The sequence below is a fragment of the Cuculus canorus genome, chromosome Z (assembly GCF_017976375.1).
Source record: "Cuculus canorus isolate bCucCan1 chromosome Z, bCucCan1.pri, whole genome shotgun sequence".
Classification (NCBI taxonomy): domain Eukaryota; kingdom Metazoa; phylum Chordata; class Aves; order Cuculiformes; family Cuculidae; genus Cuculus; species Cuculus canorus.
In genome coordinates this window covers 76,537,903-76,563,273 of record NC_071441.1, presented here as the reverse complement: position 1 = coordinate 76,563,273, position 25,371 = coordinate 76,537,903, and the positions used below count along the sequence as shown (strand labels likewise).

Below are 25,371 nucleotides of genomic sequence, written 5' to 3'. Positions count from 1 at the left end.
ACTCTGATAAAACTGCTGCACCGGCACAGGTTGCCCAGAGCAGTGGTGGCTGCCCCATCCCAGGAGGTGTTCAAGGCCAGGTTGGATGGGGCTTGGAGCCCCTGATCCAGTGGGTGGTGGAACTGGAAGGAGTTTAATGTCCATTCCAACCCAAACCGTTCTATGATTCTGTACTCTGTTGCTTGTGATGCTGTAAAGGAACCGCAGGGTTGAGTATAAGAAATGCTGAGTAGGGTCCAGCTGCATCTGCTACTTTTAGTGGAGAAATTAATCATAGAAATATAGAACAGTTTGGGTTGGAAGGGACCTTAAAGATCATCTAGTTCCAACCCCCTGCCATGGGCAGGGACATCCCACTGGCTCAGGCTGCCCAAGGCCCATTGAACCTGGCCTTGAACACCTCCAGGGATGGGGCAGCCACAGCCTCCCTGGGCGACCTGTGCCAGTGTCTCAGCACTCTCATAGTGAAGAACTTCTTCCTAATGTCCAGTCTAAGTCTTCCCCTCTCCAGTTTATATCCGTTCCCCCGATCCTATCCCCACAAGCCTTTATGCATAGCCCCTCTCCAGCTTTCTTGGAAAGGGAGCCCTGCAGGTTTTGGAGGGTCACTATAAGGTCTCTTCAGAGCCTTCTACAGGCTGAACAACCCCAACTCTCTCAGGCTGTCCTCATATGGAAGGTGCTCCAGCCCTCTGATCATCTTTGTAGCCCTCCTCTGGACCCGTTCCAACAACTCCATCTCCTTCTTCTGTTGAGGATTCCAGAACTGGACACAGTATTCCAGATGAGGTCTCGTGAGAGAGGAATAGATGGGCAGAATCCCCTCCCTCACCCTGCTGGCCACGCTGTTTTTGATGCAGCCCAAGATACTGTTGGCCTTCTGGAACGCGAGCGCACACTGCTGGCTCATGTCGAGCTTCTCATCAACCAGCAATATCCGCCTATATCCTTAAAATGCCCTTTTACAGGAAAAAGGAACATTCTCTGCAAGACACCTACCTGATTGTAGTACCAGTTATTAGTAATTGCTGTTTATTATTCTGTTTGGGATGTGCCAGTGACCCTTATACACCACGCGCAGTTTCCTCGCAGGTTTAAATCTCTCCCATCCCTGTATGACACGAGAGGTCCTGTGATGAAGAAGATGAGAAATGACTCTGCGCTGGCTCAGATACTGCAGAGTCGAGGCAACTTGGGATTTGCATTACTGCTGGCCAGTTTCATTGCTGTATTAATTGGCTGCAAACCAGGCACCGCAGTAGAGTGACTTTTAAACTGTGGTGTTTTATTTTAAAATATGTGTTTGCAGACAGACAGTAGCTGAGGAATAGAAAACCTTAGGAATAAGGTTTTCTATGTATTTATATATCAGAAAACTGATATGACTGCCCTGCAACTGGAGGATATTTAGTGAATTTAATTAGGATGAGTCATTTCAGGTCCATGTATTTGGGCTGAATTGGTGCAATGAGCGTGAATGTCTGCATTAGGTCTGCTGAGCTGCTGGACTTGGTGGTGGACCAGCGGTATTACATTTATTTATTTTCCCCAATTCCTTGTCATTAACTGCTAGGAAATTGTCAGGGTGGAACAATAAAGGAAAAACAATGTTTGGTTGATGTTGGTTTTCGTATCCTGTTTTATGAATCAGAGGATCAGAGAATGGTTTGGGCTGGACGGGACTTTTACAGGTCACCCACTCCAACCCAGTGGCAGAAGCAGGGACATTTGCCACTGGATCAGGTTGCTCAAAGCTCCATTCAGCCTGGCCTTGAATGTTTCCAGGGATGGCACATCCATGACTTCTCTCTGCAACGTGGGACAGGACCTCACTGCCCTCACTGTAAAAAAATTCTTCCTTACATCCAGCCTAAATCTGCCCTGCCTTAGTTTAAAACCATTCCCCCTTGTCCTATTCATTCACTCCCTGATAAAGAGTCCCTCTCCAGCTTTTTGGTAGGCAATGAAAGCAGCAGAAAGGTCTGCTTTAGGGAAGGTGACGTGAAGCGCTTTTAAGTTGGCAGAAATAATGGGTTGTGCTCATCTTGATCTCCCTCAGTCTCTGTGCAGACGGTTTTGAAGGAGCTACTTTGCTTTCTGTATAACTTTCGGAGGAGAGAATTCCCGCTCTGTAGTACAGTGTGTCCAGTGAGCTAATTTTAACCATCCTTTCAAGACAGGTTTCCCTGGAATGCCTTGGATGTGCTAATGAGCACTGATCCAGTGGACTTTTCAGTGCACTGGGCTTTTTCTGGCAGCAGTAAGTTTGTTGCATCATATTTCCCCTGCAGTTTCTTGATTTCAGTCCTTGCGAATCTATAAACACAATCTTTTAAAATGCCAATTAACTCTTTAAGAAAAAAACAAATTGCAGGCAAGCTAGAAAGCTGCTGCTGTATGGCTTTCTGAGTATCTGTGGAAGAAAATGTTTCTATTTCTGCTACTTTAGCTCATGCATGAATAGAGAGATGCAATACTCCATGTGCCCCTGAGGAAGAGGTCATCTTTCTTTGAAAACATTAAACCTTCCTATTGCACGTCAGCCTCAGCTCAAACACTATAGCATCCATAACTGGGCCTATTTAATTTAGTTTCTAAGTCACACTAGGGATTTTTTACACACAGAAGAAAGCATTAAATCTGTTTTGCCATAAAATACGCACACTGGACCACTTTTCTCTATCCACATTGTACCACTTTCTTCTTTTTTTAATTTTTTTTCTTTTTCATTTAAGTGGGGGGTTTTTATCATAGAATCATTTGGTTGGAAAAGACCTTTGAGATTATTGAGTCCAACCGTACCTGTCCACTACTGAACCAGATCCCTCTCCCTCTCCCTTTACGTCTCCCTCCTTCTCCTCTTCTTCATCTCTTAATGACACCAGGGATGGGGACTCCACCACCTCCATGGGCAGCCTCTGCCAGTGCTTCACCACTCTTTCAGTAAAGGAATTTTTGCCGATGTCCAGTCTGAATCTCCCTTGGTGCTGCTTGAGGCCATTTCCTCTCATCCTATCGCCTGTCACTTGGGAGAAGACACCAGCACCCACCTCACCACAACCTCCTTTCAGGCAGTTGTAGACAGTGATGAGGTCTCCCCTCAGCCTTCTTTTCTCCAAACTAAACAACCCCAGCTCCCTCAGCCACTCTTTTGTAAGACTTATGCTCCAGACCTTTCACCTGTTTCATTGCCCTTCATTATGTGGACGTTGTGGCTGTCTAAAACACTTCTAAGGCTGTTGCTTCATTTAGTGTTATATATTCATGCAGCCGATATTTAGTCTCATAGTGAGCTCCTTATACTGTCTCTGCAAGTGGCATTATCTCTGTGAGCATTTAGTGCGAATGTATCTAGTTTGGGTAAAAGCAGTGATGAAGTTGTTGCCTTTGCCGTTGGTAGCAAAATAAAGCCTGGACTGGTTAGTGGAGGCTGGAGTCTGGAGACCAGGGCTGAAGCAGCCCTGCTGCTGTGCTAGATAATGGTATAAAATAAAGCAAGTTCAAGTTTAATGAGGTTTGTTGAGCAATTGCAGCAGCAACCAGCTGTTTCGGTACAAGGCAGTAAATGCTCTCTTGTGTTTCTGGTAGCTAAGAAGAAGCAAAAGCATTCCTGTGCGTTTAGCTTCGATCTGGATTGAAACCTCAGTTGGCTGGTGTGGAAAATCATATACATGAACCTTGGGACACAGAGCCGTAAAATGTGTGTCAGAGAATGAGCAGAGACTGTGGCTTCCCTTTACTGGTGTGAACTGGAGTGATTATTGCTGTTCTGCACAAAGCTATTCTCTGTAGATGTATCTCTTTGGGAATGGCTTTGTTCATGCAGCAATAATTCCTTATTACCACATGAACACTGAATTTTGATGTTCACTGATATTTCATTACAAGAGAGCAAAGGAAAAGATGTTAAAGTCCCTCGTTTACTTGTTTGTCCAGTTGACACGTGTCTTAATCTTGCTGAGGCTGCAGCACGAGAGAGGTGCTTTGGGAGGTCACCTAGCAGGGACCCAAAAGGATGTTTAGTGCAATGGTAGAAGAAACAATCCTATGATCCACATTGGGAATCTGAAAGAGGCTAATCTGAAGTGTGGGTCGGAATTTCAGTATCCACCAACTCTCTGTTCTTTCGTACAGGGGCCTGTCTGGTCTGGCAAAGCCTATGTAGACCTAGAAGATAAAATTCTGTGCTTTCATGGGTGTTTTTTTGGTTTCCCAGGCTATCAAGTTCTTTGAAAACTCGGTTGTACAGGAGATAATGGGAGCCTTTGACTCTGTTATAGAGACAGATGATACTTTTTTTGCATTGAATTTTTTTTATTGCTTGCTTGACTCTGATGAACATCTTAGAGGAAGAAGTTGCATCTCAGGACCTGTGACTTTGCACCTCTACTGGATATCAGGATCAGTCATACTTTGTATAACAGTATTTCCCTAATCCATTGGCCTTTTTAAATGACCATTTCTAGTTTTTAAAACTTTTGTCTTTGGCTTCTTCACCTCAAGCTTTCCTTAGCCTGAGTTAAACTTTCCTTAGCTGAACGAACTAAAAAATTCTGGATGGAAGCAGCAGTTTCTCGTTCTGCTTCTTCCAGCAGAAGAGAACCAGAGACTCTTCTAGTGACTAAAGCTCTGAGAAACGGCAAAAAGCTAAATTGCGGATTACCAGAACAGTCATCTGCTCTAGACAACAATCTCTTGCCAAATATTTTCCAGCAAGACCAGGGAAGATCAAAATTTAAATATATGATCCTCAAGTGAAATTTCCAACGACGTCCGATTTAACAAAGCAAAGCCTTCCAGGTCCTTCGTACAGGGAATGGCATGAGCTCAGAACTTTAAAGCTGCGTTGAAAGCTTTTAAAAAGGAAACTCTAAGGAAACAGACTAGGTTTTAAATTTCAAAATGGTTCTTTGCTCCCTTGGTTATCTACCTAATGTCAGAAAAGCTACTTAATTGGCTCTTTACTGAAGCTCTTGGTCTGTTGTGAATTGATTTTTGTTTCTGGGGCTGGCTAATAACAGTGGTGTTTTATTAGTCGCAACGTAGGTCCCATCAACTTTGATTTGAAGCACAAAAATCAAAGCAACTGAGTTCTCAGGTCTCAAAACTTCAGAGCAAATGACTGCTAAATACTTTAAAAGAGAAAATCTGAGCAAATATAAAGACTATTGAGCCGGCAGAGGACTTAAAGATGGAGTTTAGGCTCTTTGGGCTCAAAGCTGCAATTATGAATGAGTGCATTGTCACCCCAGGTTCCTGCTAGCATGGGAGTAAGGAATAAATGGATAAACTCTGAGGTAATTATTACAGATGAAACAAAATTGCAAAACTGTTGCATTAGGCAACATGGCTCAGAAGCTGTAATAAAAGTGTAGGGGTTTTGGTTTGGTTGCCATGCTAACAAGCATTGTTTGCCGTTTCTTTAAGTGTAGCTTCATACATTGAAGTGTAACTTCCATTTAACAAATGCTTGTGTGATGGTTACCAAAATATTATTGAGCTTTTGTCACAGTTTTGAAATTTTTAGCTTTCTGAGCTTCATTAGCATATGCATGGAATTTTTGTTATTGGAAATTTGTTGCTCATTATGCTCAAGGATTTTTGACAGTTACTTTTGTAGTTCCTTGATGCATGTATTGATCTTACTTATGCTCTTATTTTGTTCTCTTTGGGATGTTGGCTGCAGAACAAGGAATACAAACTTCTGAATGAGCAGCTCTCTACTCTCATGTCTGCCCACTCCACCGAGGTGGAAAAGCTGAAGAAGGAACTGGTGCAATATCAGCAGAGCCACCAGGGTGATGGCAACCAGCTTGTCAGCTTGCAAGAAGAGATGGAGCACCTCCGGTTGGAGCTTGAAAAAGCTCATGGTGAGAGAAAGGTCATGGAAGACAGCTATGTTAAGGAGAAAGACCTACTGAGAAAGGTATGTATATTTGTCACATTTCTTGTTGTGTAGGTGGTCATGCTGGTGAAAGCTCGCTTTTCAGGAGTCTGAAGGGCAAGGACTTAATTTTTCTGTTCTTTAATTAAAATTTCTTTCTTTTGTCACTAAGTTCCCCTAGAATTTACCTTTCAACCACGTAATGGAGCAGGAAGGACAGGGGATATCCCTGCAGGAGCGGTGACTGCCTCATGTCAGGAGAATACTGCATCTCAGTGCTTTTCACAGTGCCAACCATGAAGAAACTCCCCAAACCCAGACTTGTCCAAAATAAGGGCGCTTAATAACCATGGTTATGCCAGAGTTTCATGTATATGCAGTGGTTCCTCATGGCATGTAAAGCAAAATACTGGAGAAGGTGCCTGTGGATGCTGTAAATGTTAGGAAGATGTCCTTCCTCAGCCCAGCCTTGTATGGAGCATCAGGGCTTGGTTTCTGCCATACAGTTTGTGGCTATTGCATTAGTCTTGGTGGCTGCTGGTGTAGGTACATGCATAGCATGACCTGTGTGGCGACCAACTCGTCCCTCCTGAGCAGAGCCACTGCTCAGACACCAGTAAGGCTGGTTGTTACGACCCTTCATAGAGTTTGGAGCTGCCCAGAGCAGTGGTGGCTGCCCCAGTCCTGGAGGTGTTCCAGGCCAGGTTGGATGGGGCTGGGAGCAACATGATCTGGTGGGAGGTGGAACTGGATGGGCTTTAAGGTCCCTTCCAACCCAAACCATTCTGTGATTCTATTAAATGAGCTGAACTTCTTTTTTTCTCCTCCCTAATGAGTACTAAGCTATCTGTATGTCTTGAGATAAAGGTGGCCTGGTGTTTCCGCCATTGTACAAGAAAGTGTTCTAGTGGGAGAAAGAGGCTTCAGAGTGTAGAGGCTTTTTGCAAATCGTAAAAATTAACCTTTGACCCTCAGTTTCTTTGCTGGTCAGGTTTATTCTGAATAACCTTCACAGTCATTCTCATAACCTAAGGCACTGAGGTACAGGTTCAGTTTCCTGCTGCAAGTGCTTGCGACTGCTCAGGTTAAGTCAATGTTCTTTATTCTTCTGCACCAACAATTGAAGCAGTTTCTTTTATCCTGCTGTTGGAAGGAACTTAGGGCTTTTCTACTCAATACGACGCATAGAAAAACTGGTTTGCAGCTTTTACTCTAGGATAGGACTTTTTGTATTATAACCTGAAGATGAGTCGCTTTTGGAGACTGAAAAAAATCAGGTGTGGGATTAGCTGTGTTTTTATTACGGTGGAAGAATGCCCAGATGGAGCTCCTTTAGGGCACTTGGCTCAGCAGCACTTGCCCTGTCCACCTCCCTTTTTGGGTAGAATCACAGAATCATGGAATGGTTTGGGTTGGAAGGGACCTTAAAGCCCATCCAGTTCTACCCCCCGCCATGGGCAGGGACACCTCCCACTGGATCAGGGGCTCCAAGACCCATCCAACCCAGCCTTGAACACCTCCAGGGATGGGGCAGCCACCACTGCTCTGGGCAACCTGGGACAGGGTCTCTCCACCCTCACAGGAAAACATTTCTTTCTAAGTTTTAATCAGGAAGAAATAATAATAATCATTATCTTCATCATCATCTTCATCATCATCCTTGTGGTGGTGGGTTTGGGTGAGTAGCTGTGGGGACTGTGTGGTCAGGAGAGCTTCGTCTGAACAACAAGCTCAGCTGAAATGCATTTTTGGGTGTGCTTCTCAAAAAGCATCCAGCCTGTGTGTTGTCTCTTGGCTGGACCGAGGGCTGACAGAAAAGCGGTTACTCCACTCTCTGCGCAGGTATGGCACCCACACAGGGACACACAGAGTCAGTGATTGTCTTTTCTCCAACACCGAATGAGAAGATCCTTTTTGGCACAGGGTGCAGTTCATTAGCTGACTGCAGCACAGGCTTTTAGAGGTTGAAAGGATGCTTTATTTTGAAGGTGATGCAGCTGGGGAAAGGCTGATTCTCTTTGTTCTTGATTGCAAATCGCCTTCCAGCACTCAGAAGAAAGATTGATTTAAGGACCATAGAAATGCTTTTAAAAAGCATGAAAACAAAGCAAAAGCTTTCCCTTATTGTAGAAGGGCCTGCAGCAGAGTAAATACTGTGTGCTTTACCATGACAATAAATGCTTTAATTACAAAACATTTCTACTCAGCAGTGCAGGCTCCCATTTCTGACATTAGCTTTCGAGTGTTCCCTTCAATTCCTGGTCAGTGGGAAAATAGAGAAGACCTTTTTCCTCCCTGGAAACATTCAAGTAGCCAAAAGTCACTTTACAAGAAAATTTATGGTAGAGATTTCTGAGTAGTTATTAGAACTACCAAAAGTGTGAGAAGTGTCATGAAGATAGGTGGGAGAAGCACTTTTCCCCTTCAATAGCAAGCTTGCACCATGGCTGTGGTGGGATATGCTCACTCTGGAGATGGTACCCAAAGTCATCAGACACTTCTGAGTGTCACAGAGGCAACAGCCTTAATTTTACTGATGTGAGCTGGAGCTGCAGCTTCTGCAAATCCATATTACTCGTGATTTTGGTATTAAAAAAAATGTCCTTTAATCTCTTCCTTATAGCTTTTCTCTCTGACTCCTTAATTTTAGAATAGCCCTTCTTATTCCATTCCATAATAAAGTTTAAAACATCAGATCTAGGTGAATACCAGCAGCTGAGGCTTTTGGCAGAACCTTATCTTCTCTCTTGGTGAGCCATGATGATTCAACACCTGCCTGGGAATTTTATTAGGAAAGTAGCAAATGCCATCATCCCCTCCTCACAAGATTAGGGGAGAATTACAGCAAAATGTCACAAGCAGGTGGTTCCCGTACAGGCACTTAAATAAGAGCTGAAAGCATCACGAGTGCTTACTGCTGAACATCCTTCAAAGCAGGTGATGTTGTGTTTGAAGCACCTTCAAAGACCTGTTGTCTATAGAATGATGAGAGTGAGGTACAAAAGGAACAAAGAGATTGTACTGCTCGGCCACTGTGTAACGCACTCCGCCTGCTCCTGGGGAAGGGGCTGGAGAATGGGCCTTATGAGGAGCAACTGAGGGACCTGGGGCTGTTTAGCCTGGAGAAAAGGAGGCTGAGGGGGACCTCATCGCTCACTGCAGCTCTCTGAAAGGAGGTTGTAGAGAGATGGGCGCTGGTCACTTCTCCCGGGTGACAGGATGAAAGGAAATGGCCTCAAGCTGTGCGAGGGGAGGTTCAGATTGAATATTAGGAATAAATTCTTCACAGTGAGGGTGGTGAGACACTGGTGGAGGCTGCCTACGGAGGTGATAGAGTCACCATCCCTGAAGGTGTTCCAGGCCAGGTTGGATGGGGCTTTGAGCAACCCATGGCAGTGGTGTGGAACTAGATGATATTTAAGATCCTTTCCAAACCCAAATCATTCTATAATTCTGTGATTCTATTTATCAGGAGATTTCATGTCATGCAGACAGCTGGAGTAAATGAACAGATTGCAAAGCAAGGGGTAGTGGGATCTTCTAATTTCTCTATACTGCTTCAGTCATGATTTAAAATATCTTTTATGCTCTTACCCTCATCATTAGTATGTGCCTGGCATGTATGGTATTTGATAAAATAACTTGATTTGACCACACTTGTGTGGAAAACTGAAGGCAGTGCTGGGAATGCATGTAATTTGCCACATGGCATATATGGGCTGCCTATAAATTTTGTTTTCTGGTGACAGCAAAGTTATTATCCTTGGGCACCGAAAACTTTTACTATGGTGTGTACGGTGTTGTTTGTCTTTGGCATCTTGAGATCCTTCTGCTGTGTGTAGCTGGTTTCTAAGCTGTGGATACGGGATGCGATGGGGCAGGCGTAGGGAATGACATTATGCTAGAATGACATCTCAGTTTGTACTCCTACCTGACAGCAGCAGAATCGTCCTGCTTAACCATGGCAGCATATTTCACTTGATAATGTGATGTTTTTGTGTTTTGAGAGAATGCTGTTGAATACATAAAAATTCCTGAGGAGGAACAAAATTACAGGATAGGCTACTGTCAGCGTCAATCCAGCCTTGTTGTTGTGACAAGTGGCCTTGCCTCCTATTATTATTAATAAAGAGGTAGTTAAAAAGAAAACCAAATATTTTCCAGCATTTGGTTTCTGTTTTCATTAAATTTTGTTGTTAATTGCTGTATCCTGGGGCCTGCAGGGAAGGTGGGAAGGGCCTTTTGATCAGGGATTGCAGGAATAGGATGAGGGGGAATGGTTTGAAGCTGAAAGAGGAGAGATAGAGATGATATCCTAGGAAGAAATGTTTTCCAGTGAGGGTGGGGGGCAGTAGTACGGGTTACCCCGAGAAGTGGTGGCTGCCCCATCCCTGGAGGTGTTCCAGGCCAGGTTGGATGGTTCTTGGAGCCCCTGATCCAGTGGGAGGTGTCCCTGCCCATGGCAAGAGTGGGACTGGATGGGCTTCAAGGTCACTTCCAACCCAACCCAACTCATTCTATGATGCTGTATGCGTGTGTTGTGGTACCAAAGGCCCTGATGCACTCTGTGCATCCCTTCTCTAGAGGTTCTGCTATAGTCTGAAGCGTTAGAGTGGCTGTAATCTTATTGCATGAAGTAACACACAGGAAGTTAAAAAGGCCTGAGCTATTTAATGCTAGGTCTCACATTCGCTGTGTCCATCTTAACCACTTCAGTGCTACATCACCTGAAACAATCTGCAGATGGTTTTTTTAACTCAGCAGCTGTCAGTGCTGTGACTTGAAGGTGGCAAGGAAGCCCACTGAGATGTGGAAATAAACCTCTAATTTTGTCGCCTGAACACTTTTAGGAGTTTAACTTCTGCAGATTGTGGTTGCCAAGTCCTGCTGCTCAGTATTTTGTAAGATTCTGCTGAAAACATTAATTTAAGGGAGAAATGCACTCAGGAAAAGCAAAGTTGTTGTAGTGCAGTTCTCCTCTGCTTCCACTAATGTAGAGAGGGTGACTGGAAAAGCACAAGGGGACAGATCTTTTAAACAGCGAAGAAAGATCAAACAAAGCTCTCTGTCTCCAGCCAGGTGGAATGTAATCCCTCTGCAGAGACTGTGACCTGCACCCAGCAGTAATTCTTTCCCTTGTTTCATAGCGCATATCCGACTTGGAAGAAGAAAATGCCCTCCTGAAGCAGGAAAAAGAGGAGCTCAACAGCAGGATCCTGTGTCAGTCTGAAGGTAAGAAAAAATGCTTGTAGCATCATAATGCCTCCACTAAATGAGGAGCTTAACTGTTCTTCCCTCAAACTTATTTTTCATGCATACTTTTCCTACCTAGAAAGGTGCTAATATTCACGCAACCTTTTCCTGGTGTCTTTTGTCACTGTTTTGTTCTGCAAGTAGTTCTGCACGCGCTGTCCTGATGGTGGATGGTAAGACAGAGGCTGGTTTTATTGGTGAAATGTGGAACAAAGTACCTAAAATGGCTTTTTAGTTCGGTTATATTGCAGCATTTGCTGTGGGTGTTGTGGGAGGCAGCGAGGCTGTAGGGGTGGAAGGCAGAGAATAACCACATCGCGAGACTGGAGAACAAAGGATCCAAGGAAAAGGACATTTAACGCTGTTGAGCTGTGACACAGGATTTCTCTAATGTGACAGGAGTTTGTGAGTGTTTTTAAAGCAGAGACTTACATGGTGAGATGTATAGAGGAAAGCAATCTGGGAAAATCCCAAGCCGCAAAAGATACTCTCATGTGTGTACTGAGCTTTTTTATTTTTTAATGATCCTTTTCCGCTTTGATTTTGTTGCAGGATTTACAAAAAGCATCATGCATCATTCTGTGGATGTATCTATCACTGCTCTGTTGTACTTCTGAAGTACTTCTCTTGCTCCCAGTCTGATGCAAAATAAAGGAATGAAAATAACATATTAAAAAGAAACTTGCTGCAAATATTTCTTCATCTCTTATGGAAAGCTTTTGGAGCATTGAAGCTTGGGGAAACTAAGTGGAGGGGCTTTATTTGGTATTCATCTATTTAAAAGGACACATGTACTATATTTGCCTGGTTTCTCAAAAAAAAAGAGGGGACAAGATTTGCTTCCAAAAAGGACTTTTTAGTGAAAAAATATCGCTTTCCTTAAACATGGATGCATTTCCATACTCTGCTGGTGTTTTCTTAAGTGGGTTTATGGCTGGCCCATGGGAGCTGGAGCTGATCGTAATAGATCTGATAGTGTGCAGGTGCTGGAGATTTTTCTTTAACTGAGATGGCAGAGGACTGTGCTGTCTGAGCAGAACAACTCAAGCTGTGCCACATGGTGAGGAGACAGATATGGATTATAATAGTCTCTAAATATTAGAGAATGCTTACATGTATTCTAAAGCTTCTTGGCAGAAAGCATTTTGTGAATTAGTCATTGTTATTGCACATATTTACAGGAAGTTCATTTTGAAAATGAAGACTCTAATTTCTTTCTTTTCTTTTTCTTATTTTCAAGATGAATTTGCGCGAAACACAGTTGAGGAAAATATCCAGATGAAGAAAGAGCTGGAAGAAGAGAGGTCTCGTTATCAGAACCTGGTAAAAGAGTATTCGAGGCTGGAGCAAAGATATGACAACTTGCGGGATGAAATGACTATTATAAAGGTAAGAAAACTGAAATTATCCCTGTTCTCCTGTGTCCTGGATCTGATATTGGTGGCTGAATAATGTGGCTCACTCACCCTCAAAACACTTAATAGAACTGACATCGTTGTGCAGTTTGTGCTTGATTTTTTTAAGACTGAACTTCTAAAGCCAAACTGTATGTGTGCCCCAAGAAAGGAACCGGATCTTTCACACTTCTCCTTACCTGCGGAAAAAATATCTGTGAATCTTGGGGAAAAAACGGTTCATGTTTCTTGTTTTGCTTTTTGTTTCAATGATGTTTATAGGTGCTGGATTAAAAAACAACCAAAGAAACTCCAACAACATGGCTTCAGAATTCCAAAAGCCAAAATTTTTAGGCCCCTCTTTGCTACAGTGTCAGAAGAACTGCTGCAAATTCTATTCTGGATAACAATTGGAGGGGTGCTCGGTTAAGTGAGAGGTTGAACATTCAAAAAGAGCCCCAGAGGGTGTTGTGAACAGCATAATCTTGAGCTCAGATTTGCATGTTTCTACTTAACAGGCATTTGGTGACATGAAAAGCCTTTAATTCATGTGGAATCTGAGACATCACATTATAAACTGTTTCCTTCTGTTAATATGAATGTTACGGTAGGGCATGAGAACTAGAAAATGGAATTCACTGTAAGGTGACAGTCGAGCCCTTTGTAAAGGTTCCCTTAATATATAGACACATATTTGCTCTAAGAGACAGCACTTTGTGAAGAGTACTTCCCTAAGCACTGAACACTTTATCTATCTGCATTGCTTCTTGGCAGCAAGCACCAGGGCACAGGAGAAACCCATCCAACCAGAGCAGTTTGGAGTCCGATTCCAATTATCCATCCATATCAACCTCTGAGATAGGAGACACTGAGGATGTAATACAACAAGTGGAGGTACAGTAAATCGGGCAGGCTCAAGGCGAGCAGAGCCCATGTCAGCGGGGATGTTCGATGTTGGTCTTGGAGCACACAGGAAGAGTGCAGGCTGGGCTATAAAGTGTGAGGGTTTAAACCAATTTTGTGCTACAGGAATACCTTGTTAAATGTGTGTAGAGGGACGGCAGCGCTGTGGTGCTGTAGCGAATGCTTTTTCATTTGTGGGGTTAGGCTTGAAAAGGGCTATAAAAATAATAAAATATTACAGTTTAGCTGTACCAGCTTAAAGACTGATGAAAATTCATCAAAGTGATCAGCATTGTTAAATGTAGTTATTCCTAACATGATGGCAATAACTGCGATCCTTCTCTGCAAGTGTGCCAGTATCCTTGCCCCGAGCATTTTCATTCCAATGCGGCTTCACAGATGCTTTGCTGGCCAACACAGCCCCTGTAATCAACAGCCTCTTAATGCAGAAAAGAGCAGCATAAATTATTCCCTGGCTATAAAGAATCACACAGAGAAGGGAAATGTGAGTTTTGCCTACATTTGCAAATAGGCTGCTTTTTAAACTCCATTTTCATGACTCAAAAACATACATGGATGACGGATGTTCCGAGGATCTGTCACCTCGCTGGCAGGACTGTGCTGTGAGTCCCACGTAGCATGCCTGCAGAAACCCCCACTTCCCTTTGCTGGCTGCTTTTTTACATTGCTTTAATGTTTCTGAAGTGCTCTGAGAGCATTTTCTGAAGTCAAAACAATCGGTGTTAGCCATGCTTTAATATGAAATAGTCCAGGTGAAGCTAAATAAAAAACTATTAAATACTTGGCTAGAGGGGACTCAGTAGGGCATTTTAATGTTCTTAGCTGTGTCCCCAAACGGTGAACTTGTCTATTCAGCTGTTAAACAATCAAAGATTTATTAAAATGAGTCACCTTTTTATGGACATTAAGAATAGATGCTTAAAGTGTTTGGTGTTAGAAAGCACATTACCTGCTGTAGCTGGGGTTGGTGCTTATGTGCAGTCAGGACGTATCTGGCACTGTGCATGGATATAAAACTTGACTGAGGCCTTCCCCTCTTTTTACTCTCTCATGTTCTTCTCCAGGAGGTTGGAATGGAGAAAGCTGCCATGGACATGACCCTCTTCCTAAAGCTGCAGAAGAGAGTGAGGGAGCTCGAGCAGGAGAGGAGGAAGCTGCAAACCCAGCTGGAGAAAAAGGAGCAAGAAAGCAAGAAATCCCAGGTAAGAGATGCCTTTTCATTGATACTAATATATGGTATTCATGTTGGTATTCATGTATGGTATTCATGTTGGTAACTGGCTTTCCTTGATTTCCTGAGGACACACGATGTAGGCATTGAGGTCTGAGAGTGAAAATTTCAAGATAAGAGGCAGCAAATCCAGCTGGGACGTGGAGAGAAACGTTTTTTGGCAGCTAAGGCTAGCTGTACAGAACTGATTTTATATATAAATACGTATAAACTGGTTATAACAGATTTAGGATGGTATCTTAAGTATCTTGAAAGCAATGAAATGTAGAATCAATTTTGGAGCATTTCAGACTGCCTACATTGATGCAGTTTCCTTCTTTCTGAGAAGTTTGAAGCATGGACTGAGTTTCTTTAGCAAAGGTCAGAATGAGGAAGGGGAACATGAGTATTTGGAGGATTGCAGAGAGACAGGATGCTGGAGACCACAAAGATGATCTGAAGGCTGGAGCACTTCCATCCAAGGACAGGCTGAGAGAGTTGGGGTTGTTCAGCCTGGAGAAGAGAAGGCTCCGAGGAGACATTAGAGCAGCTTCCAGTGCTGAAAGGTGCTTCAGGAAAGCTGAGGAAGGGCTCTGGATCAGGGAGTGCAGGGATAAGATGGGGGAAAAGGTTTTAAGCTGAAAGAAGGGAACATTGAGATGATTCCTCAGTAAGAAATGTTTTGCTGTGAGGGTGGGGAGACCCTGGCCCAGGTTGCCCAGAGCAGTGGTGACTGTCCTATCCCTGGAGGTGTTCAAGGCCTGGTTTGATGGGACTTTAAGGAACCTGATCCAATGGGAGGTGTCCCTGTGCATGGCAGGGGGTGGAACTGGATGATCTTCAATGTCCCTTCCAACCCAACTATGAGTCTATGATTTTTTGCAGTCCTGGCTTCCCCCGATCCAGCGCCGTGTGGCATGACCTGATAAGCACTTCACAGACCACTCAGTCAAACTGTGCCCTCTATTTGGTATTGTTACAATCTCTGTGTGGTTTCATTTTTTTCCCCCAGAAATAATCATATAGGAATGTAGCTTGAAAGATGGTACGGTAAAGCCGTAGCATAGCAAGACAGCTATTAGAAGAATGGGTTCTTCCTTTCTATTGCAGGGCAGGGTTGTTCCTTTGATATAGTCCTTCTGCGTTGTGAAAAAAATACCTTCCTGCTGTCTGGATTTATTGCTTGGAAGTAATTTAACAAAAAAGAATAAAGTGAAAAATTAAGGTTACTGACAGCATAGTGGTAACTTAAGAGACAGGAGTCCATCCAGGTTTGCAAATGGAACCTGAACATAGAGCTTTCCAACTACCACTGAGCTGTTGTTTAGCATGGGCAGCTTTTAAAATCATTCGTCCTCCATACATTTTACGCTACCGTCTGTAACTGAGGCTTTGTGGCTTGTTCAGAGGCCCGATGATGGAGTGGGAGATGGTGAATGCCATGAAACCGCAGTGCTATGGGCATGGTGTCATAGGACGGTTTGGGTTGGAAGGCACTTTAAAGCTCATCCAGTTCTACCCCCTGCCATGGGCAGGGACACCTCCCACTGGATCAGGCTGTTCCGAGTCCCATCCAACCCGGCCTTGAACACCTCCAGACATGGGTCAGCCATAACTTTTCTGGGCAGCCTGGGCCAGGGCTTCCACGTCCTCATCATGAAGAATTTCTTCCTGATGTCTGATCTAAATCTTTCCCCATTCCATGAAGCAGTACAGATGCTCTTACATAAAAGGCTGAGCAGATGCCATCACTCTTGGTTGCGTAATTGAAATTTCTGTGGCTGCTCCTGCATTGTTTAGGAATTATTTAATTTATTTTTCTGCAGTGTGAAATCTGTGTATCTGTTGCGGAATGCAAGAAAAGACTCAACAGAATCGTCAGCCGTAATTATTTACTTGCTTCACTAGACATTCTTGCTTATCATCTCTGGCAATTTGCAGGAAATAAATGAAATAGGAAACTTCCCCAGCCTCTCACCCTTGCTACAGAGCCAGATTAAGAACCTGCTTCCCAACCACTACGATGAAGTTTGTTCCCCTAATGACTGTCATTATTTGAAAGGGGCAGTGAGCTGGAGTTGTCAAGATCAATGAGAGATTAAAATGGTTTCTCCTGAAAAGGCCCCTGCCCCACTATGTTTTGCTGGAACTCCGTCTAATGGCAATTAATAACATTATTATGGTTGAGCTGGCCGGCAGGGCTGGCTGCTGATAGAGGCATGCCTAGCTAGTCCTGTGCCGTGTGCTAGTTCCTCTGGCTGCTTTTGCATATTGGTTTATGTCTTTAATCCACGCAGGTAATTGAAATGAAGACTGAAGTGACTTCAGACCACGAAGATTTTGCGTACAACAGTCTGAAGGTGAGTGAGGAGCTCCTACTTAGGGCTGCAGCCTATTGCATGGCTCCAACAGCCCACGCAAATTTTCTGAATATGGTGATAAGCCAAAACCTCCTGTTTTTAGCACTGACTTTTAGAGATGGTAGTTAGAAAGCTGTAGATCTCCATGAGTGCCTGGGGTGGCAAGTGACAGAAATCACACAACAGCTATTTGTGTGGAAATCCAGTTAATAACTTTCTTTTTACCCCTCTGTCTCTGAGCATGATCAGAAAAGAGTGCAAAGTGAGTTGATGCTTGAGCCACACGTTGAGAAGAGTTAGACCCAGTTTGGTACAGATTTCCCACCACAAATACTTTTCAAACTCTTGTTTTAAAAAAACAGTTACAGAAAAGCTGATGTCCCATATGCTCCCTCTGCTGAGCTGTGGTTAGCGTGGACATGGAGGAATTGCTGTACCTAATGAATTCCTTATCTTTTTCTGTTTTTTTTTTTTTAAATGACAGATGGTATAAAGTACCTGAATATTCTGGTTAATGGTGGTGTTTGTTCAGCTAGAAGTATGTCCAAATGCCAGATCAGCTATTCTGTTCACACCTCTGCTGTGATAAGGCATGCTATTTATAATTTGTAAGGATTAATAATTATAACACCCGTTTCCTATGGAAACGAGATTTACACAGCTGTGCTAGCTACACACTATGTAAATTGTATAAATTGCCACCATTCCCCCTAGCCACTTTTGGATTTGTTAGCTCACGTCAGCCAAAACTGATAATAAAGCAGATATCCCATAGATAAGAGGGGTTGTGCAAGAAAGCTGAGGGAAGCACCTGGAGCTCAGTAGAGAAAGAGCTTTTGCTATTGTAGACACTAGAGAATCCACAAGGATGGGAGCAGTCCCTAGGAAAGAGCTGACTCCGCATCAGTCAGACACCAGGCTTTGTCAGCACGCTTGCAGATGTCTCCATTTTTACCATGCAGTACTTGGGTATGGATCACATTGAGTTTCAGCATTGTCCGAGAGGCCTGGATGCATTGGGACAAGAGGAAGCAATCCTCTTGCAGGTGGTGATGGAGGATCTGATGTAAAGAGAAAACTAGCTGTTGGGATGTGGGCTGTGAACAGGACGCAGGAGTTTGGCACCTTCTCTGACTATAGCAAGGACCGCCCCACCCACAGGACTAAAGCTGCTCTTGATGCAGCTGGGATGCTCCAGCTGAGTTTAAGAGACTGGCAGGGAATAATGGAATCATAGAATCACAAAGGGTAGAAAAGTCCTCTAAGATCATCCAGTCCAACCATGAGCCCAACGCTGCCTGATGAACCATGTCCCAAAGTACCACATCTACATGTTTTTTGAACTCTTCCAGGGAAGGAAACTCCACCACTGCCCTGGGCAGCCTCTGCCGGTGCTTCATCACTCTTCCAGTAAAGAAAGGTTTTCTAATATTGAATCTAAACCTCCCCTGGCACAACTTGAGGCCATTTGCCCTCATCCTTTCATTTGTTACTTGGGAGAAGAGACCAACACTCACCTCGCTACAACCTCCTTCCAGGTTACTTTAGAGGTCATTACAATCTCCCTTCAGCCTTCTCCAGGCTAAACAATCCCAGTTCCCTCAGCTGCTCCTCATAACCCTTGTTCTCCAGACCCTTCCCCAGCACCGTTCCCTTCTATGGATGTGTTCCAGCCCCTCAATGTCTTTCATGTAGTGAGGGGCGCAAAACTGAACACAGGATTCAAGGTATTACTGCCTGCTTCATGGCAGCTGCCAGGGTTTTATTCTTCCATCTTCTACTGTGATACATAAGCAAATAAGCTCTTTAGTTGTCTTGGTGAACACAATGAAGCTCATGCATCGTTATTCGGGAGAAGTGGCTTGTGCAGTGTTGCCCTTGCCTGTCAGGTGCCAGCAGCTGACAAGACATCAGGGCGAGAAAATCCTCCAACTGCAAATAGTGCAGCAGGGTGGGGGAATTACAAAACATATGAGAAAGGAGCTGCAGTGGGAATTCACACAGCCATAGCTCACTTAATGAGATGTCTGCTCTGATGAAGGGTCATGTAAATTGGCATCTTGCAGCTTGTCTAAAGAATATGAAAGGTGATCTAAACATTGTGTGTTTTGTGGTGATGTCTTGAGTGAAAAGGAAAAGACGTGGAGAAGAAACAGACGTGTTTAGCTTTTCTAATGGCTTGCTTTTGTGCTTAAAAATAGCGTCAACAAATGAAAAAATCTTCCCTGTGTCACCCGGTAGTGTCGTTATTTAGTAACAATGGGCTACTGATTACAGCAAAAAATCATTTCTGAGCCACACATGCCTGGACGGGCAGCAAAATCCAGATGCTGGCATGAATTGCTTATTCAGCTGTGATCATTGGTAACTGAGTTACCTTAGAGGCACCTCAGAAAAGGTTGAGGCAGTGCAAGAAAGTTTATCTGATCTGGTTAATGGCTTGGTGTTTTCCAGAGGCAAGAGCTGGAGTCAGAGAACAAGAAGCTGAAAAATGAACTTAATGAGCTGAGGAAGGCCATTGCAGACCGAGCAACCCAGAACAACTCATCCAACGATATTCAGGACAGTTATAATCTCCTACTGAATCAGCTGAAATCGGCCAACGAGGAATTGGAAGTGCGTAAGGAAGAGGTGCTCATCTTGAGGACACAGATTATGAATGCAGCCCAGCAAAAACAGACTGGGAAAAACATGGTAAATGAGAGGGTAATGGATTTTCTTTTCCTTTTCCTGTTCTGTTGCTAGAAATTCAGTGACTGCCTGAGCCGTGCATTTTCTGCTTTGGTAAGCTCTGGGTGACAGGATAGCATGGGGAGGCTATAGGAGGTTCTTCAGGGTTATAGGAGTTTCTACCTATGGATAAGATATAGTCCATGACATCATTTCAGACAGCTGATATGTCATTTCAGACAGCCCAGGACCATATGTCCCATGGTGGTCTGTACTGCTGTCAGGTGTTTGACCCCATACCTGATAACGTCTATCCAGGTCACACCAAAGAGCAATCATATCCTGGGCTGCATCCAAAGCAGAGTAACCAGGAGGGCAAGGAAGAGGATTCTGCCCATTTAATCTGCTCTGCTGAGACCCCACCTAGAGTTCTGCATTCGCTTCTGGAGTCTGCAGCACTGGAAAGACATGGATCTGTTGGAGTGAGTCCAGAGGGGGCCATGAGGATGACCCAAGGGCTGGAGCACCTCTGCTATGAGGCCAGGCTGAGTGAGATGAGGCTGTTCGGTCTGGAGAAGATCAGGCTCCAGGGACACCTCAGAGCAGCTTCCAGTACTGAAAGGGGCTCCAGGAAGTCTAGGGAGGGGCTCTGGATCAGGGAATGCAGGGACAGGATGAGGAGGAATGGTTTTCAGCTGCAAGAGGGGAGACTGAGATGAGATCTTTGGAAGAAATGTTCTCCTGTGAGGGTGGTGAGGCCCTGGCCCAGGTTGCCCAGAGAAGTCATGGCTGCCCCATCCCTGGAGGTGTTCCAGGCCAGGTTGGATGGGGCTTGGAGCCCCTGATCCAGTGGGAGGTGTTCCTGCCCATGGCAGGGAGTGGAACTGGGTGGGCTTTAAGGTCCCTTCCAACCCAAACCATTCTATGATTCTATGATTCTTCAGCCCTGCACCAGGGTGTGGTAGTCTGAGATGTTCCCAGTGATGTTCTGTGGCAATTGGCTTATCCTGCAAGGAAACGGGATGGAGAAAAAGAGCTTCTGGACCAGATTCTGCTCACTTGATGCTGAGGCAACTGTAATGCGTTTATGCTGGTGTGTAGGCGAGCAGAGGGCGTGTCTCATCACAGTTATTTGGGAGCTATTTTTTAGAGCCCATTCTGATGGAGGAGTGCATTTTCTGAAAACTCTTGCTTGGTCTTTTCAATTCGCTGCCTTGTCATTCCTCAAGGATTATTGTATGTTTTGTATTTCAGACCACACACACTCCTTTATCTCCCTCCCAGGTTCACCACATCCTCCTTCTACCTCCTAATCTCTACTACTGTCTGTTTGCATGTGTATGAATTCGTAGAAACTCTCTGTTCTGATGGATACCTTGAGAAAGCTCTGTTATGGATGTTTGGGAGTTTTTCGGTATGAGGATTTGGAAAGACAGGAAGATGTGCAGGCTGTCACGCTGCTGTGTTTTGCGTGTTGAATTTAGGAAAGCATCCCCACCAATGCCAGCTGGCCGAACAGTGACAAGCACATTGATCAGGAGGACGCGATCGAAGCCTACCAGGGGATGTGCGAGACGAACCGGTAAGTGTGGCTCAACTATTTCCAGCAGCAGGAGGAGCTGACCAAAGTGTGAGTGATGAGATCCGGACCAAAACTAACAACATCTTTTAGACAGTGACCAGCTTCTGTGTTGTGTTCTCACCTTGAGTCAAGGACAGGCCACAGAGATGCGACCAAAGACACAGGTCTCATACTGGCTAAGGAGCCCTTTGTCTTTGGGGCGGTTTGTCCCCAAGAGAGGAGAGATACTGGGCAGGAAAGCCAACACTGAAGAGAAAAAAATTGGATTTTGACTTTGCTTCCAGTACATAAATAGCAGCAAAACTATGATTTGGGATATATCTAAGAATTATTTATTTCAAGTTAGTCCTCATGCTATGCTGGTAAGACAGCACGGTTCCCCTCTCGTTTTCTCAGAGGCAAAAGCCCCTGACAGTGAACTGAGTTAATGAACACATACTGTATTTTCTGGCAACACCCACATTGTCTGTTTTCTTGCATCTAAACTGAGAGTTGGGAATATTCGTTTGATTACAGGTTTCCCACAGTAAGGGTTAATATTGTGAATGTGTATCTGTGCTTATAATGACGATAGGCTTATGTTGTGAGACATTAAATCAATCCTTGCAGCTATCCAGGAGGACATCAAATAAAAAATCACTAGTATCTTGCACGGAGATAAAACTACATGGATTAACCAGCAAGATAATACATAAAATAAATATTTTATTGCAAAGAAATTGAATTTTCATCTCCTTCTATCTTGACAAATACAGAGGTTTGAGGCTTTTTACCTAAATAATTTGTGTTCAGCAAGCTAGTCAGAAGACCTAACCTTTATGGATTAAAGGCTTTAGATAACACAGTATACTTTGCCAATTTCTAAGCTGGTTGCAGAAGGTTGTTAGGCTGGGAAAGACTGTGACTTAATTAGGATTTTATTCACACCTGTACAAATATGAGCAAAGACACTCCATGTTTGAATGCAATATGAAAATAATGAGGAATCCTTAATGCTTTCAGAGCTGGATAGCCAACAAGGTGCAATGGGAAATCCATGTGCCTGGATTGATGGGCAAAAATTCAATGTACGTATACATTGTACAGTCAACTTCAGTCATCATGACTGTGCTGCCTGTCCTCCAAATTCCTGCCATAGTATGGGCTGGATTTTCTGAATTTGCATCTATTTTGCTTCTTGGGAAAGTCCTAGGAGAACCCGTGGATATCTCCTAGTGCGCGAGCCCAGAGTTGGGCTAATTCCACATACATTGCATTTAAACATAACTTAAAACACTGAAGGGCTCTGCCAGCTTTTACTTCGGCCCAGAGACCTGGAGGAATGGGTTGTGCTGGGGTCCAGGACTCCCGTGACACTGGTTTCTCTCCCTGGGCATCGTGTCTGGCTAGATCAGGGCCGGTGTTTGGGTTTTTTTCCAGTTTGTTGCCATTGGATATTTCCTTTCCTGAAGTGAACTCACTGATGAAATTTCTGCCTCTCCCGCAGCGTAGAGGTGATGAGATTGATTTAAACATCACCTTTTTGTCAATAACTCAGTAGGGTTCAGTGTGCTTCCTGCTGCAGAGGGGTTTTTGTCACTTAATGAATTCTGTGGATTTTCTCTTATTTTCTTTTAACTTTCTCCTGGAGCCGTGGACACTTGTATGAGATGTGAAATCCCGTTGTCAAGCAGAGTGTTAATTGCTCACGGAAAAAGTCTTGGGGGAGCGGGTCAACAGTGGCTGAACGTGAGTCAGCAGTGGCCCAGGTGGCCAAAAAGGCCAAGAACATCCTGGATTGGATCAACCATAGTGTGGCCAGTAGGAGTAGGGAAGGGATTGTCCACTTGCACTTGGTCCTGCTGAGGCCACACCTCAAATCCCGGGTTCAGTTTTGTGCCCCTCACTCCAAGAAAGACATCGAGATGCTGGAGCACATCCGGAGAAGGGAACAGAGCTGGGGAAGGGGCTGAAGTGCAGGGGTTATGGGAGTGGCTGAGAGACCTGGGGTTGTTTAGTCTGGAGAAGAGGAGGCTGAAGGGAGACTTCATAGCTCTCTGCAGCTCCCTGAAAGGAGTTTGTGGTGAGGTGCATGTTGGTCTCTGCCTCCAAGTGACACAGGATAGAACGAGAGGAAATGGCCTCAAGTTGTGCCAGGGGGGAGGTTAGGATATTAGGAAATATTTCTTCACAGAAAGGGTTGTCAAGCATTGGAAGAAGCTGCCAGAGAAGTGGTGGAGTCACCACCGCTGGAGGGGTTAAGGAAACGTGTGGACATGGCACTTTGGGACATGGTTTAGCAGGCACGGTGGTGTTGGGCTCACAGCTGGACTGAATGAGCTTAGAAATCTTTTCCAGCCTTAATGATTCTATGATTCTATAACTTGTGTTTTCCAGTGGCATGGTTAGTTTGTGTTTGGGTGTTGGTGAAGGAGTTGGAGTCAAAGTAAGAGATTCTGTTTTCATAGGGCATGTGTCTGACCAGGATGCGTCATTGGTTCCTAGCAGTAATTGATACTTGGCCATCCTGGAGTCTGTGTTTGCTTTCTGTCAACATGTTTCTTCAGCAGTTTTGGTTTCCTGACTTAGCAACTTCTGCAGCGAGGATGCAATCACATGGGGAAATCATAAAAAAATGCTGCAATGATCTTATTTTCCACAAGAGTATCAATCTCTCTCCTTGCTGTTGCACAGGTGGTTTGCAATTTAAGAAGTTCCTGTGGTCAGGCCATGGTGTTTTGGGCTTCTTGAGATTTGGGAGGGAAATCTGCAGTCTCCAGGCTCAGTTTCCTACTACCTCTCTCGTCTGCCTCTCACGTGAAGCTTGGCTGGAGCTTGGCTCTTGCAATACAGTAGCAGTAGCTTCATCACCCTGATTTTCTGCAGTGATTTGTCCAATGGCTCGTTAATCACCAACAGTTTCCCCATTATATGGTTCCCTGTGCATTTGTTGTGTATATTGGATTGGTTTATAAAGTGTAGGCTGCAGTCAATGGCAATAAAACGGGTGAAAATAAACACTCAGGGAGCAGGGATTATTGTATTTGTCAATATAAATTAACTTTCTTTCACCCCAGCACAAATTTGCATGTATACTTATGCAGCTCTATACCCAAGTGTGTCAATATGAGAAATAAAACTACCTTCTCTTTCTAATCTTGATCAATAGATATTTTAATCAAAAGCTTTTCTGGCAGAGTTGCAAATCCAAAGTGGGATTAATAAGCAAAAGCCACTTTTTCCCTTCACCTGCTCTGCAAGAAGCATGTGCTCCCATTGCTAGGTTGCCAAGAGAAGCCATGGATGCCCTGTCCCTGGAGGTCACAGAATCATAGAATCATTAGGCAGGAAAAGACCTTAGAAATCATCAACTCCAACTGTGCCTATCTCCTCCTAAATCATGTCCCCAAGCACCTTATCTACCTGCCTTTTAAACCCCTCCAGGGATGGGGACTCCACCACCTCCCTGGGCAGCTTCTGCCAGTGCTTGAGAACCCTTCCGGTGAAGACGTTTTTCCGTATGTCCAATCTAAACTTCCCCTGATGCAGCTTGAGGCCATTCACTCTTGTCCCATCACCTGACCAACATCCACCTCACCACAACCTCCTTTCAGGTAGTTGTAGAGAGCAATAATGTCTATCCTCAGCCTCCTCCAGGCTAAACAACTCTAGTTCCCTCAGCCATTCCTTGTAAGACTTGTTCTTCAGACCCTCCCTCAGCTCCGTTCCCTTCTCTGGATGCTCTCCAGCCCCTCAATGTCCTTCTTGTAGTGAGGGGCCCAAACCTGAACTCAGGATTTGAGGTGTGGCCTCACCAGCGCAGAGAACAGGGGCACAATCCCTTCCCTGCTCCTGCTGGCCGCACCATTTCTGATCCAAGCCAAGATGCCATTGGCCTTCTTGGCCACGTGGGCCACTGCTGGCTCATGTTCAGCCACTGTCAACCAACACCCCCTGGTCCTTCTCTTCCAGGCAGCTTTCCAGCCACTCTTCCCAGAGTCTGGAGCAGCACAGAGTTGTTGTGCCCCAAGTGCACTTGGCTTGTTAAACCTCATCCCATTGGCCTTGGCCCATGGATCCAGCCTGTTCAGATCCCTTTGAAGAGCCTCTCCACC

General features: G+C 44.5%; 1 protein-coding gene across 4 annotated transcripts in view; it reads left to right on the top strand.

Moving 5' to 3' along the window:
* The window catches only part of MYO5B (myosin VB), a 173,969-nt gene that overhangs the window by 122,937 nt on the left and 25,661 nt on the right, over positions 1 to 25,371 (top strand). For 2 of the 4 annotated variants that reach the window (XM_054053668.1, XM_054053670.1), the window contains exons 22-29: positions 5,687 to 5,926; positions 11,032 to 11,116; positions 12,378 to 12,526; positions 13,306 to 13,425; positions 14,520 to 14,657; positions 16,963 to 17,025; positions 19,480 to 19,731; positions 21,180 to 21,277. In XM_054053668.1, the coding sequence (XP_053909643.1) occupies positions 5,687 to 5,926; positions 11,032 to 11,116; positions 12,378 to 12,526; positions 13,306 to 13,425; positions 14,520 to 14,657; positions 16,963 to 17,025; positions 19,480 to 19,731; positions 21,180 to 21,277 (1,145 nt within the window). The remainder of the gene's footprint in view (positions 1 to 5,686; positions 5,927 to 11,031; positions 11,117 to 12,377; positions 12,527 to 13,305; positions 13,426 to 14,519; positions 14,658 to 16,962; positions 17,026 to 19,479; positions 19,732 to 21,179; positions 21,278 to 25,371) is intronic. The other 2 variants (XM_054053671.1, XM_054053669.1) reach the window with 1 other exon arrangement.